The sequence below is a fragment of the Gymnoscopelus braueri genome, assembly GCF_963280865.1.
Source record: "Gymnoscopelus braueri genome assembly, chromosome: 9".
NCBI lineage: Eukaryota > Metazoa > Chordata > Actinopteri > Myctophiformes > Myctophidae > Gymnoscopelus > Gymnoscopelus braueri.
In genome coordinates this window covers 6,882,651-6,899,484 of record NC_137610.1, presented here as the reverse complement: position 1 = coordinate 6,899,484, position 16,834 = coordinate 6,882,651, and the positions used below count along the sequence as shown (strand labels likewise).

The 16,834-nt window shown below is 43.1% G+C and overlaps 1 protein-coding gene and 1 long non-coding RNA gene across 3 annotated transcripts in view; one reads left to right on the top strand and one right to left on the bottom strand.

The window, feature by feature from the left end:
• fbln1 (fibulin 1) overlaps positions 1–16,834 on the top strand; it is a 94,636-nt gene that overhangs the window by 40,040 nt on the left and 37,762 nt on the right. Inside the window, exons 13-17 of one of the 2 annotated variants that reach the window (XM_080436688.1) lie at positions 320–439; positions 632–763; positions 1,455–1,578; positions 13,156–13,301; positions 16,373–16,513. In XM_080436688.1, the coding sequence (XP_080292814.1) occupies positions 320–439; positions 632–763; positions 1,455–1,578; positions 13,156–13,301; positions 16,373–16,513 (663 nt within the window). Of the gene's footprint in view, positions 1–319; positions 440–631; positions 764–1,454; positions 1,579–3,706; positions 5,329–13,155; positions 13,302–16,372; positions 16,514–16,834 lie in introns of those variants that run through there. The other variant, XM_080436689.1, reaches the window with a different exon arrangement.
• LOC308091251 lies at positions 4,275–6,030 on the bottom strand. Its single transcript, XR_013933689.1, has 2 exons — positions 5,264–6,030; positions 4,275–5,199 (listed from the first exon to the last, which is right to left on the bottom strand). It is a non-coding gene; the product is annotated as an uncharacterized lncRNA (long non-coding RNA).

The window sequence follows — 16,834 nt, the reverse complement described above, 5'->3', positions numbered from 1 at the left end:
ATTATTATTATTATTATTATTAAATATTATATAAGTGGGGTCCAGGGACTCACAGGGTTCCTTGAGGTGGTTCTAAACGGAACCTTTTACAAGTATGTAACTCTGACAGTACACAAATGGAACCAAATGGACCCCTTTTTTACCATTAATTAAGTAATTGAGTAGCATGTTTGTTTTTGATCATTTTTGCTTTTATATATCAATGAAATCAACAAGAAACAATTCTAATCGCTATTTTATCTATTTTAAACTGTGTATTTTATCATTATTTCTTTATAATCGATTATATTTAAAAAATCTATTCCGCTCCTCTGTGTAGATCTAAATGAGTGCGACAACAACCCGTGCAGTCAGGAGTGTGCCAACGTCTATGGATCATACCAGTGCTATTGTCGCCGTGGCTACCAGCTCAGCGACAACGATGGCATGACTTGTGAAGGTAAAGTGATTTATGTTCCGACACTGATGTCATGTAAAGTCCACAAGGTGGTCACATATTTCGGCAGGTCACCAATCCCACCGTAACAACGTCATGCAGAAATCTGAGTATTGGGATCTGTCTGTTGACTTCATTTCTTTTGTATCCGGCGTTCTGTGTCTTAATTAACCTTTTGACCTTCGACCCGCGTAGACATCGACGAGTGCGCCCTGCCCACTGGAGGTCACATTTGCTCGTACCGCTGTCACAACACGGCGGGGAGCTTCCACTGTACCTGTCCTGTTGATGGATACACCCTGGCTGCCAACGGACGCAACTGCCAAGGTAAGCTCACCTCACCTCATAGCTTAACCACCATGCACACAGAGCTCGATAACTATAAAGATTACAATAAATATGTCTTCTTAAAAAAAGTGAAGTGGATGGCAACTATGACGACAACTGCAGCTGTAAAGAATATCGTTTGGATCACTTTCAGAGCGATATTATGAACGATCGAAACATTGACGGGCATTAAAATCCACCAATCAGAAGTTTCGTTATTAACGGAGATGAGACGATTATGAATGGCTAACGCTACCTGGCAGGCTAGCTGACATTAAACCTCATAGGACAACTATCTCACGTCCTTATAATTAATAATCAGATTCAGGTTACCCATAATGTTTCTGTCGGGTGGAAACCTCATATGTCCAAAACTGTTACTTTTCAGGATTCAAATTCAAAAGTAACAGATCTACAAGCTCGAAACGCGGCGCTTGTTTCGAGCTTGTAGATCTGTTACTTTTAATGCTTTTGTGTGACGTTGTAGTATGATCAAGTAGGGCATTCATTTACAAAAAAACACAATGGAATATGGAGATGAGAGGTTTCTGACCGACAGCAACGATATATTGTATTCCCTTGCATGCGTCTTTCAGCACAGACCGAGATCTCACTCCCTCTCACTTAACGGCACCATTAAATGTAATATTGACATGAGATTTGAGCATGCTCTTGTCTTTTTATATTCCAGATGTTGATGAGTGTATAATCGGAACACACACCTGCTCAGAGAACCAGACGTGCTTCAACGTGCAGGGAAGCTTCAGATGTCTGTCCTTCGAGTGTCCAGAGAATTATCGCCAATCTGGAGCGACGTGAGTGGCTGGAGTCTTTCTTACGCATATAATTCTAGGTGGGAGACACATGCCCCCACATGCAGACACTGGTACTGTAAGTGATATCTTTTTGGGGGGTCCGGGACCCCTCGGGGGTCCTCAAAGCTACTATAGGGGGTCTGCCAAATCTTTGTGTGATAGGATGATTGATTTCATTTGATGATTAACCACTTGAACCCTAGCATCCCTATTCTGAGGGGAACATTAGCCAAAATAGCAGATCTACAAGCTCACATTGCGAGCCTGTAGATCGGCTATTTTTGGCAAAGAGGTTTGCTGTAGGGGGGGAAATAGCAAATCAAGTACTATTGAAGGTTTTAGTGGTTTAATGTCTGAAATGAACAATACTTTACACAACACTGATAGTCAATGAAGCTATCTATGAAAAAGTTTAATCTGCAACACAATTTTAAACAATGGGGGGTCCCTGCTTCACCTCTCTCTCAGCTAAGGGGTCCCTGGCCTGAAAAACCTTGAAGACCCCTGGTCTATAGCAATGATTACTATCAGAATATAGAGCTATTTAACACTTATTTTAACAAAAGAAAATCACTTATACTGCACCTCTGATGAATGGATAGTCACACAGAAATTGGAATAAAGTGTGCACGCATCAGTAAAAGGATCAACCATGCGACATAGACGATACAGACAGATGCAATCAGCAAAATCCACACATCAGAATCAACTTCATTGTCACATCAGGTTTACTGGTGTAAAACCAGTGGGTGAAATTTATGTTTGTGCAAGCTCCATCGGTTTTGTTATTTCCATAAAAAAGAAAGGGAGGGAAAGAAAGGAAAACAGCAAAGATCTAGAGCTTCACAAAGGATGACTTTACCAATATCTCTACGGATATCAATGGAAGAAATATGACATCTTGCGATTATGATAGTAGTTCATTGCAATCTCAGTGGATCAAGGCTGTGCATGCTCTCTGCTGGAATGACTTCAGCGAGCGTTCAGCTCTAGCATGTTGTGTTATTGTAGAATGGCAGCAGAGGAATGATGATATGTGGACATGTTTACATTGGCACAACCCCCCCCCCCCCCCCCCCACACACACACACACACACACACACACACACACACACACACACACACACACACACACACACACACACACACACACACACATATCGTCTCTGTCGGGGTGGAAACCTCATATGTCCAAAACTGTCACTTTTCAGGATTCAAATAAAAAAACGACAAAAGTAGCAGATCTACGAGCTCGAAACGCATCGCTTGTAGATCTGCTACTTTTGATACTTTTGTGTGACGCTGTAGTATGTCTGTAATTAAGTCTGGCGTTAATTTACGAAAACACAAAAAGAATATGAAGATAAGACGTTTCTGCCCGACAACAACGATATACATGTATGTATGGCCGTCCCAGTACTGTAGGATAGCAGTTCCTGCATGATCCCTCACAGGACACACTGTGACACCACCATGCCTGCAGGGTTCCATTTGTTTCCCAGTGTTGATTTTGTCGACTAAAACTATGAAACTATTTTCACTGACTAGATTAAAACTAAGAATAGATATATTGACAATTTCGTCAACAAATAAAAACTAGACTAGATTATTAGGGAGAGACTAGTGGAGAAGAGATCCAGTAGAACTAAGACAAGTGATTTTATGTTTGGTTGCGCTCGAGTGATCTACAAGCTCACAGTGAGCTATTTTCGGCATGCAACCAAGTGTAAAATCAGCCATTATGACGCCATCAAGGCACCGCCAAAATACATTTTAGTCGACTAAATCAACTGTAGATTTAGTCGACTAAAATCTGATGATATTTAGTCGACTAAAACTAGACAAACTTGAACATTTCAGTAAAATATGACTAAAACCAAATGGAATTTTATTCAAAAGACAACACTGGTTTCCAGACCCTGTCGACATTGTGGAGTTTACAGAATGGCTGCTAAGTTTGACCACCCTCCCACCCCCCGGCACCCCCACTGCATGCCATGCACGGCACCCACACTCACAGCTGGTTTCTCTCTCTCTCTCTCTGCCTGTTTTCTTGTCATTTTCGTTCCTGTCCTGTCCTGTCCACCCCCCCACACCCCCCCGTCTCTCTCTCTCTCTCTCTTCTCAGTAACGATAGATGTGAGCGCTTGCTTTGCAATGACCCTAGCGACAGCGCGTGCCTGGCGGCGCCGCTCCGAATAAGTCACTACCACCTCACCTTCCCCACCAACGTCCCGCTGTTCACCAACGTCTTCCGCATGGGCCCCACGCACCCGGCGCCCGGCGACGAGATCCAGGTGGCCATCGTGGCCGGCAACGAGGGCGGCCACTTCCGAATGGAGCGGGTGGCCACGGGCGCCGTGATGACGGTGGCGCGCGCCCTCGACCGGCCGCAGGACTTTGAGCTGTCGGTGCGGCTCACGCTGCGGCGCCACGGCGCCTTCACCACCTACCTGGCCAAGGTGCAATTGTTTGTGGCGGCCGACGCGCCGCGGGAGCCCTAGGGCCAACTGGCAGAGTCAAACTTTTTTTCCCATATCGAGGACCCCCCCCACCCCCACCCGCATTGATGTGTATTATTTGGCCGTGGACCGCCATCTGATAAGATTTTGTGCCAGGGACCCCCCCCCCCCATAAGAGAAGATTTGTGGTGTTAAAATCTTTTAAAATGATTCCAAATTCTTAAACAATAATTATTATTTTTTATAGCAGATCTACAAGCTCACAAACAGCACGTTCCCTCTTCTTTGTGGGCTTGTAGATCTGCAATTTTCAAATAGCCAATGTATATAGGGTTAAAGTAGTTAAACTGACTTTGATGCTATTAGCACATTTTTGCTGGGGACCCCCTCAATGCCCCCTGGGGGTCCCCGGACCCCACTTTGAGAACCACTGGAGTAGAGTACACTTGCTGGCTGCATGGATCTGTCATTTTCAACAAAACCTATCACACTGTCACTCCCAACTCGTCCGTCACATGCTGATGCTTGGTCAGGACCCCTTGTAGCGAAGGGTCGCCCCATAGACGGTGTTGTCACGTGACTGACGACAGAATGCAGACGTGATTGAGAACAAGGCAATGTTGCCTATACAAGTAATTGAAAACAAGATTAAAAACATTGAAAACTACATAAAAAATATTTAAACAAGCAACAACAAAAAAACGATTTAATGAGATTCAAAACACTCAAAACAATAAGTAAAAAAAAACTTTGAAAACAACATAAAAAGGTGCGTTGTCAGAACGAGCTCAACAAGCTGCACCTAAGCGAGGCAACGATCGAGCAAAGCCCGCTGCAAGTGGCTAACCATCGCCGTCTGATTTGCATACCGATAGGGTGGTTAGCATCGTCGTCAACATGGCGCATGAAAGGGCGACTGCACCTGACCAAGTGTCAAAAATATGACAATTCGGGAGTGAGATTGATTGCGTTGACACGCCCTGAAACGCCCATGTGAGCCGCATGGGCTTGCACACATCAGTTTGACATTTCAGCACGTTATGTTGGCATAGCAACACGTTTTGATCCGAAGCGACGTTTAAATGTGACATACTGGTTGTGTTGAAAGCGACACAAACTTTATTACGAATGTACGAAAACACCAAGAAAATTATCCTGTCTGTGTGCGCACACACACACACACACACACACACACACACACACACACACACACACACACACACACACACACACACACACACACACACACACACACACACACACACACACACCCACACCCACACACACACTATCCAGGAGGAATAAACATTTATAACCTGTGTGTTTAAAAACAAATGTTTTAATAGTTCACTGTTATTCAGCAAATATATAGGTCCAACTGAATGTATTTACTTTGGAGCTACTGTAGGGTATTTCGATGGCCGCTAGGTGGCCCTCTAGGGCAGCAGAATCACGAGGAAGTCTTGTCCCCATGCACTCTGCCTATAATTGACTGTAATTTGATGATCATTGCATGATATAGTTTTACAGTATTCTATGGTTTATATGTCGGAAGGGCAGTTTTCTATTAAAACTCTGAAATAGAAATAACACATGTTCAATTTCACATCCAGTTCTTGATGCACTGAAATGGGGGGGCGGGTGGGGGGGAATAAATCTTATCCGCCACCGAGACCATTTGTAACTCGGGGCCAAATAACAGTTGAAAGCATGAAAACTTTACTGCATAGTTTTGAATTGCTACAATCCCATAGACCTCAATAAAAAAAGAAATATAAAAAAAATACAAAATGACTGTCTGATATACATAAAGCGCTACATAACGGTGCAGAATCATGATTGTTGATGATAATGCCACTACCTCACCTTTTATTTATAGTCTCTGTCGGGTGGAAACCTCATATGTCCAAAACTGTTACTTTTCAGGATAAAAAAAAAGAGGCAAAAGTAGCAGATCGACAAGCGCCGCGTTTCGAGCTTGTGGATCTGCTACTTGTGATGCTTTTGTGTGATTTGTTGATCAATTTGGGCATTGATTCACGAAAAAACATTTAAATATGGAGATGAGAGGTTTCTGCCCTACAGCAACGTTATAATCAATCTTAACACATTCCATGCCAGAGGTTATTCATAAAAATGTATACATTCCATGCCAGCGATTTCATTTATTTAGTTTTTTTCACCTCGCCACAGACCTCGCTTAATACCTTATGATCGCGTGTTCAACTCTTTGTAGACACACAGGGTAGTTGTGTGAGTGGCCCAGAGAAGACATTTTCAATCGGCGATATTCCATTTTGCAGTAGAAGCATTTTCTAAAAAAAAAATATTAAACAGCGTTCCGAACGGAGAAAAAACAGCCGAGATAATGGCAATTTTCCGGAAGCTTTAGAACGGCTGCAGGCGGAAACGAAAATATTCGATTGACGTCATTCTGTATCCGGGTGGTGCTACAATGAAATGTGTCACTGCGAGAGAGTTCTACAATGAAATGTGTCCCTGCGAGAGAGAAAAAAATAAAGACCTTCACGTAGGCTACGCGATTGGCATTGAATGTGTTAAAGGGGAATACCACTCATTTTCAACATTGAACTATGTCTTTAATACACCTTAGAGCTGTTGTGTGGAAATAAGAAAAAAGAACTGGAGAATTGATTGAGGTCATGTGATCAGTGACATACGCAGAGTGTACTTTTGGCTGAGGGGGCGGAGCCAAAAGTACACCCTGCGTATGTCACTGATCACATGACCTCAATCAATTATCCAGTTCTAGGCAACGTAGAAGGGTGGGAGGACTTTTTTTTCTTATTTCCACACAACAGCTCTAAGGTGTATTAAAGACATAGTTCAATGTTGAAAATGAGTGGTATACCCCTTAAGTTATCTTTTACCACACACCCATCGTCGCTGTCGGAAACCTTCTCAAACCATCTCAAACTGTTCACTTGTCAGGAAATGGGGGAAAAAAGTTCCAATGGATCCAGTGTAGTTATTATTTAGTCACAAGCTCTTGTTAATACTTTTCATTGGTTCAATATTTATAAAAAAACCCAGACACACTTAACCACTTTCACTTTGACTTCCAAGATGTTTCAAAAATAGTGAAAATGGCCGATATAGGGAGCTTGTAAATCAGCTATTTTCACTACTTTTCAACAAAGTAGGGCATGAATCCCTATGGAGATACAAGGTTTCTGCCCGACTGCAACGATACCGTACGACGGGGTCTGGATTCTATAATACACACATCCATCCCTATTCAGTAGCTCCGGTTTTTCCCCCGTTCCATATTTTCGGGGCTTAATGCGAAATGCACAGGTTTCCACTACGCATACCGCGGGACGATAAAAACCCCAAGAGACGGTGAACCCAAAACGAACGGCGAGTAAGTGACAGGAGGAGATGGGATGCAGTGGCAGTCAGTCAGAGCAAAGAGGAGAAGGAAATATGCAACGGCAGGACGACTGTATAAATAGGCCTGACATGCGTGTGGCTGCAGGCCCCGGGGCCGCTGTGGTCTTAGAATAAACTGTAAATTCAGATGTCCTGGAGGGTTCCTCCTGTCCTGAGCTGTCAGCCCCGCAAGGATGCACTCTGGTCCCCAGTGGGGATATCCTTAAGCCATTAAGACCCACTGAGGCCCATTCTACAAAATGTCTTCTAAATCCTAACAGTTTTCTGAAAAGAAAACCTATGTTGCTATATCAGTGGTGCTCAAAACGTTTTCATGGCAAGGACCGCCAAAGTTAGATGTATTTGGCCGCAAAATATGTTGTTCAAGGGACCCCCAGAATCAAAGATTTGAGTTAAATATGTTAGATAAAAAAAAAAAAAATTCAAAGGTTTGCACAGATTTTTTTTCAAAAATAGCAGATCTGGCCCGGACTGCTGGCGTAGCGGTCCGGGCACCTAGGCTACAATGTAGCTTGACAGCGTGTCGCGGTCCCGGTCCCGACGGCCTTTGTTGTGTGTCGCTCCCCATTTCCTGTAAAATAGCAGATCTACAAGCTCATAGCGCGGCACGAAGTGACGCGCTATGAGCTTGTAGATCTGCTATTTTTTGAATAGCCAAAGTATATAAAATAAAAGTTGCTCAAATCTAAAATGCTCACGGATGCTTTCCCGGTGTTAATGGGTTAAAATAAGAAGCACGGTGGCGCGCACACACCAGTTTTTTTTTTCCCTCCCTCTATCCTTTGACATTGAGTTATGGGGCTCTGGGATCTGGCCGGTGGTCTGAACAATTTGTGGTGGAGCAAACATCACCGCGCACAGAATGAATGATGCCCTGCACTGTTTGTGTTGGGGCATTATCAATGTGCTGACTATAAATAATAATTACAAAAAATATATATATATATATATTTAAAAAAAGGGGCCCCGTGTGCTTGACCAAAGAAGACTTCCATTCCCCGAAAAAAAAAATGAAAAGAAAGTTCTTGTTTTTCTTTCTGGAGGCTGAAAAGTATTGGGGTTTTTCTCTCTCTCTCCTGGGCTGGGTCTCTACGGGCCACGTGAGCCGTGGAGAGATGAGAGAGAGAGCGTGCACGCTCCTCGTCCGCATGCGTGCGTTCGCAGGAGTGTATAAACTTGAACACACTTGCCTATAATTAGCGCTTCACTTGCTAGCCCCCCCCCCCCGCTCGTGCTTTGTCGCGCCCGCCTATTGCACAAGGGGAAATGTGTGTGTGCGTGTGTGTGTGTGGGGGGGGGGTGGGGTCATTATCTTGTCGTAAATTCACTCCGTAGCCCCGGCGGAGCGTTTGCCCCGTCTTGCAGTACCCATCTCTCCTCTCTCTCTCTCTCTCTCTCTCTCTCTCTCTCTCTCTCTCTCTCTCTCTCTCTCTCTCTCTCTCTCGCCCCCCCCTCCCTCCCTCCCCCTGCAGCTCCAAAAAGCCCGAGGTATTATAAACTACAAGAACATTTTGTGGCTTTGGCCGGGGCCAAAGCAAAACTTGGACCCACCCGCTAATTGCTAATTACAAGCCCCTACCCAGCGGTGGCTTGACTTTCTGTCAGGGGCTTCTCCCCTCTCTCTCTCCCTATGAAAGGAGCCCTGCAACCCTAGCCGGGCCCTGGGCAGCCAGCTCCATGCCTATGGGTCCCCTGAGGGCTCTGGTGGAAAAAGTACTCCCTTTTCCCCCTGTTTTTTACTTAAGTAAAAAGTAGCAGTACCACAATGTACAAATACTCTGTTACAAGTAAAAGTCCTGTTTTACAATTTTTACTTGAGTGAAATTGAGTAAAAGTACCAAAAGTATCATGCAGAATGTCCCATTTTACAAGCTTTTTCAAAGGTTTTCAAAAATGTGTCAATGTTTTGAAATGAGCAAATCTACGAGCACACAATGCGTTGCATGTAGTTGTGAGCTTGCGTCGCATGGCAATGCATTGAGCTTGTAGATATGCTATTTTCATAGTATGTAGAGCTTAAGTTGTGTATAGTTTGCGTAACAATCTAAATCTGCAAAGTAACTTGTAACTAAAGTTTTCAAATAAATCGTAAAGTTCAAAAGTTGCTTCTGAGTAACGGTATAAAGTATTGAAACAAATTGAAATACTCAAGTAAAGTAAAAGTACCTTTTAAATTGTACTTGAAGTACAGTACACGATAATACTCGGTTACTTTCCAGCGGATGCCCTGAGGAGAGCCAGACATGTAGGTCTCTCATGACTCATCATGTGGCTATATGTCCGCCATGCACATTAAGTGGACTTAAACATGGCAAGACGACTTGTTTTCATAACCCGATATAACCCTCCGTGTGCAGCGGTCGTCTCCCTCTGGAGAGGGGGTCCGGTCTGAGGCCCCCAGACTGAACGTACATCTTCACGTGACGTGAGTCTGGGGCCGTCCGTTATGCCGAGACTCAAACAGTCGGACCCTCATCGATCACAGAGTTTTTCCCTTTGCTGATTCAAAGATGCGCTGCTCTTGATGTACGAGGTCGTTAATGGCCAAGAAATCACTCTTAACCACTTAAACCATAAATACTGTATATACAGGGGGATGTTATTTCTTCCCCTCTTAACCCGTTAAGACCGGGAACGCATCTGGATCCGCAAAAATAGCAGATCTACAAGCTCATAGCACGGCACAGAGTGCCGTGAAATGAGCTTGTAGATCTGCTATTTTTTGAAAAAACTAAGCAAACTAAACAAAGCAAAACTTTGAATATATATATATATACGTTTAAAAGCGAACATTTATAACTCTGATCTGTGCTTCTGGGGGTCCCTGGAACAACATATTTTGAGATGGGGGGGTCCGCGGCCAAATACATATAATTTTGGGGGTCCTTGACATGGAAAAGTTGGAAAACCACTGATTATAGCAGCATACGTTTTTTCAAAAAACTGTTAGGATTTAGAAGACATTTGTAGAACCCCGAAAAGCAAAGATTTGAGTTACAAACGTTTGCTTTAAAAAACATATTCAAAGATTTGCACTTAATGTTCAAGATTTTTCAAAAAATAGCAGATCTACAAGCTCATAGCGCGGCACTCAGTGCTATGAGCTTGTAGATCTGCTATTTTTGAATAGCCCAAAGACATCTAAAAATGACAGACAAATGCGTTCCCGGTCTTAAAGGGTTAATCTCTTTGGTAAACAATAGTCTACATCTACAAGCTCACAACATGTTAGGACGCGTTGTGAGCTTGTAGATTGGATATTTTTGGCATATTTGGTGGAATGTTAATGCTAATGTAGATCAGCTATTTTCTGAATAGCATTAGGGTTAAAGTGGGTAAACTGATTTTGATGCTATACAGTACATCAACTCATTTAGTTGGGGAACCGCATCATCAGGGACGACCCTAGGGGGTCCCCGGACCCCACTTTGAGACCTCAGTGGAATAAACAAGGCCTTAAATAATGGGAGGAGAGCCGCCCAGGACGGGGACAGGACGGGGACGGGACGGGGAGTTGTCTAGTCATGTTGCTCACAATTTAGGAGTCTTTTAGAGCCCTCCCTGTGGCCATAAATCCTCCTGAAGAGATTATCTGATGCGAGGCTGGGGATGATCCGCAAATCACAATATTTTCCCTGTGCAGGTTGTGCATCATTCTCTGGAGAGTGTAGTAACTCTCCCCCAACCCCCCCCCCCCCCCCCCCCCCCCCACACACACACACACACACACACACTCCACAAAAACACACACACACACACACACACACACACAGATTGAAGCCGTGCTTTGGAACACTTGAATTTATTTATAGATTATAAAAGATAGATGATAAAAAATAATCGACTATGTAATAAAATTATTCATGACAATTTTGCGCATGCCGTAATGCAAAATGTCTTCTTCTATAACACACATGGGTAACATACGGCCCGAGGGCCAGTTCCGGACCATCTCAATCCGGCCCACGGCTTCCACAAAGGAAATCAAAACGATTCCCCCAAAAATCTAAATTATGAAAGTCAGCAGATTTTGAGGCCAATACATTTTTACTCGATTCCAAATATTGCCAATTCGTATTTGCAGTTTGATTCCATACCTGCATTCCACTGATGCAGGTAACTGTGTGTACTCGGTCTACCATATGGTGTCGTATGAGGGACCTATGATGTTTAACATATTGACAATTGGCAAGATATAAATTAGTAGACTAATTAGAAAGTTGAGGTGGCTTGTTTTATGTAAGTAATCTGATTCTTATTGTGCCCTCAGAGTACACCAGAGTTACACATATAGTTTAAAAAAATGAATAAATAAAGTAGAAGTCAGCATACTTGTGTCTACCAAATTAAAACTATGTGATTCAAGTTTAGGCCCTTCGTTCACTTGATCAAAGTCAGTATGACCCTCTGTCCTCTGACAAGTCATTTTATGCTTGGCTGCGCGTGGGTGTCACGCTCCGAAAATAGCCGATCTACAAGCTCGCACCATGCGTTGTGAGCTTGAATATCGGCTTATATCTGCTTTTTTCAGCACACAGCTAAGTAGAAGTCAAGCATTAAGACGGCATCACGGCCCGGCAAAAATACATTTTAGTTGACTAAATCAAGGTTAGGTTTAGTCGTCTAAAATGTTATGGTATATTTAGTCAACTAAAGCAAGACTAAAACTAAAATATTACTAAAACTAAAGAATTCTATTCAAAAGACTAAAACTAAGTGGAAATGTATTCAAAAGACTATGACTAAGACTAAATTTGCTGTCAAACAAATTGCGGGCCCACACACATTTTGTGTGGGCCCGCTGTGTCCCTTATGATGTGTTGGGCTTCGCCCAACGATGCCCTGTCATTGTGCGACTCACTAGCCTTCACAATATCGTATGTAGACTTTACTTAGAAGGTCAGAAGGCCATATTTGTTGTGTGTAGGGGTTGGGTATCAAAATGACCAATTGTCAACCTATCTTCATATAATCGGTCCTCACTAATGCTCATTGTAATATGGTTCCATTTTTGTCTACCTTGTCTGTGTCTCAGGTTAGGGCTGTGGACAGTTCAGAAACCCACCTACCAGTGACATCATCAATGGGGATTCCAAAACGCAGGCTTTCTATTCCTGCAGAAGTTAGCATGCTATAATGGAAGCCATTGTTCTTGCGTTAATAAAAATCTGAATACAAAAAATGTAGGTGGGTTTCTGAAGTGTCCACACCATAGAGTTAAAAATAATAGAGCGGGCACCGGAAATCCCCGCCCATCCACTTGCATTGAGTTGCTCACCCAGCGCATAGTCCTAAATCACCCCTTCTTCCGGGTTGTGAAATGTGACGGGCGAGGCCTATTTGGGGCTTCTGTGACACGTTATGCGTCACAGAGGTGACGCGTTTTGCGTCACCTCCATGCGCAGCCCCTTTTCTTTTTACCATTTTATCATGAGCATTAGTGAGGACCAACTACATGAAGATACGTTGAAAATGGGTGAAGTCGTCCTTTAACGCTTAAAAGAATGCAGATAGTTTTGCTATCTAAACATTTGACCTCTTTTCTTTTCCCCATTATGGAACCGAGACAGGGAATCTCAGGGAATTGGAATCAGAATCGGGATCAATAAAATCCTAACGATACCCATCCCTACTTAAAGGTCAGAGGCCATATATTATGTGTGTGTGTGTGTGTGTGTGTGTGTGTGTTCCTGACCTCCAGGGCAGCCAGAGTGGAGCGCTCGGACACCATCCGCTGCATCAAGTCGTGTAGACCCAACGATGTGGCCTGCATCCTGCAGCCCGTCCACTCTGTGTCCCACACGGTCATCTCCATGCCCACCTTCAGGGAGTTCACCAGACCTGAGGGTACGTTACTGTACACCAGTTAGTTCTCAAACTTGTTTTTTTTTCCTGTCAAGAACCCCCATCTGAAAAGAGTTTGTGCCAGGGACCCCCAGAAGAGATTTATGTAAAAGGAAAACAAATTAAAAATAGTAGATGTACGGAGTGATGCTCTGTGAGCTTGTAGATCTGCTGTTTTTGAATAGCCAACATGTAAATGGATAAAGTGATGGATAAAACTAAATCCATCAGTGTTGTTTAATAATGGTTGAAAGCCTGGTTATCAAGCAACCATTTCTTTAGATTGTACTTGAAGGATGGGAAAGAAGGACGATCTCTTATGGCCAAAGGGAGATTATTGCACGTCGTGCAACCGTGTACTCATAGGACATTTCTTCCGAATGTGGTTCTCCTGTACGGCACTTCGCAATCCCCTCTAGTGGTTGACTCCTCTATCAGGCTTGTTTCTTTATGAATTCCCTCAGGAGCGGCGGGCACAGACCATGTAAGGTCCTCCAAAAAAGTGTTTGTGTACGTATAAGCATAACATCATGGATTAATATCACAATGATTTTCCATGCATAATAATAATAACAATAATAACGGTAATGAATAAATATCATGCCACGAAACCTGACCATTGACGAGCCCCCAGTGTAACGACCTGGGGGTTTGCCATTGATTTACCAAAACATTAAAAGTTTAAATGAGGAGATACAAGATTTCTGCCCAAAAGCGATGATATCGTTTCTGACCGGTAGAAACCTCATATGTCCCAAAACGGATGATTTTCAGGATTCAAAAATAGCAAAAGTACAATTGACGCTTTTGTGTGACGCTGTGGTATGATCATCAAGTAGGGCAGTAATTTACGAAACAAACGCAAAAAGTTAGAATACGGAGATAAGAGGTTTCTGTCCGACAGCTGTGCAATGTAGCTGGTTAATGGCAGCTGGCAGCAACATGTAACACAATGCTAGTTTAAATGCTTCTTTGTGATGAAAACAGCAATATGGCCGTACCTCTTTGCGCATGGTTGACGATGGAGCCTGTACGCCCCTGTGTGCCCCAGCCTTTACATGTCTTATTGCTCACAGTCACATGTTTTATATCGTTGCGGTCGGGCAGAATAACCTTGTATCTCCATATTAAAGCTTTTTGTGTTTTTTTGGTAAATTAACACCCTACTTGATCATACAACAGTGTCGCACAAAAGCAGCAGATAATGCAAGCTCGGAACTGTTTTTGAATTTGAATCCTGAAAAGTAACGGTTTTGGACATAATGAGCAGTGGTGGAAAAAGTACTCAAATGTTTTACTTAAGGAAAAGTATAAATACTGCAATGTAGAAGTACTCTGTTACAAGTAAAAGTCTGGTGTTCAAAATTTACTTGAGTAAAAGTACAAAGGTATTGGTATCAAAATGTACTTAAAGTACCAACATTAAAAGCACTGAAATGTTTGAAAATAGCAGATCTACAAGCTCACAACGCGTCGCGACGCGTTGTGAGCTTGTAGATCGGCTATTTTCAAATAGCCTATGTATAAGGTAGGACTAAAGTGGAATTTATGTTTTATAATGTAATCATTTATATCTGCAAAGTAACTAGAAACTAAGGTTTTCAAATAATTGAGTGGAGTAAAAGTACAATATTTGCCTCAAAAATTTTACAGTACTTGAGTACATGTACTTAGTTACTTTCCACCACTGCATATGAGGTTTCCACCCGACCGAGACGATATATAGATCGCGTACGATGTCCAAAAAAATACTTGAGAAGCAACAAATTGGAAGACAACCACGACGATGACTTGTGGCTTTTCAGCGACGATGTGACAAGTCAGGCATTCCCCCCCCCCCCCCTCCTCAATAGCCGTAGCATTCTATCATCCCTGAGGTCCCATCAAATGCATTTTCCCCTCCGCAATTGTCTGAATCCGTTCGACTACCTCTGAAACCCCCCCCCCCAAAAAAAAAGAGCTATTCCATGATGTTTGTTCCGCGCTCTCTCTCTATCCTTGGCCGAGGCCACACCAGAGAATGTTCTGCCACGCTGGGATGGATGTGAGTTAGTAACCAACCGCCTCCGTAATCACATGCAGACAAAACTCTGTGACAACTGACAAGCATCTATTGGCCCGCATGTGGCCTAGTGTGTTCAGACACACTCATCCTCAACGTCATGGGGAGCTGAGCCCGTGTCCTTTCTCATAAGCTCCGCGACTGTGGGGTGTAGAAGAGATTCGAGGGCCCTTTTTTGCTCTAACTCTTCAAGACCGGGAACGCCATCATGTGCGTTTCGTTTTTTAGATTTCTTTGGATCTACAAGCTCATAGCGCAGCACCGAGTGCCGTGCTATGAGCTTATAGATCTGCTATTTTTTGAAAAATCTTGAAGATTTGTGCAAATCTCTGAATATATATGTTTTTTAAAGCGAACATTTTATAACTCAAATCTTTGCCTCTGGGAATTCTACAAATGTCTTCTAAATCCTAAAGTTTTTTTTTTTTTTAAACGTATGTTGCTATAATCAGTGGTTCTCAAACTTTTTCATGTCACGGACCCCCAAAATGATGTCTGTATTTGGACACGGACCCCCATCTCAAAATATCTTGTTCCAGGGACCCCCAGAAGCAAATATTGGAGTTAAAAATGTTTGCTTTAAAAAAGAATTATATATATATAATATATATGCAAAGATTTGCACAAATTGTCAAGACTTTTCAAAAATGGCAAATCTACAAGCTATGAGCTTGTAGATCTGCTATTTTTTGAATAGCCAAAGAAATCCAAAAATGACACAGATTTGTTCCCGGTCTTAATGGGCTAAGCGAACAACAAGCACTGAAAAGCCTCAACCTCGCCATGACCCGCTCTTGATGTACAATAAACACAGACATTCCTCCATCTCCTATTTTATTGTCTTCCACTTTGGACAGGAGAAAAAAAACGAGTTAAAGAACTGGGCACGGTCTCCCGGCCGTTCGCTATGCGAGTGTGATTATGGAGGGTTTTTAAGGCCCTAAAAGGTCTTTGTGTGTGTGTGTGTGTGTGTGTGTGTGTGTGTGCGTCTGTAATTGTTATCTTCCAACAGAGATCGTTTTCCTGAGAACCACGGTGCCGGCGTACAACTCCTATAATTTCGGCAGCTACGACGTCAAGTTTGACATCCTGGAAGGCAACGCGCAGGACGCCTTCGACATCATCAAGAGGGTTGAAGCCGGGATGTATGTCGGTGAGTATATATACAGCCTTTTTTCATCTTTTTTGGGGGTGTTTTTTGTGAGTGGTGGGGTTTGGAAAGGCTGTCTGAGTTAAACAACAACAGACTTATAATAATAATAATAATAATGATAGCAGCCCACCACACAGTGGCCCCACCCATAGAGTTAAAAATAATAGAGAGGGCACCGGAAATCCCCTACCATCCACTTGCATTGAGTTGCTCACCCAGCGCATACTCCTAAATCACCCCTTCTTCCGGGTTGGGAAATGTATTGTGCGAGGCCTATTTGGGGCTTCTGTGAGGTGACGCGTTTTGCGTCACCGAGGTGCA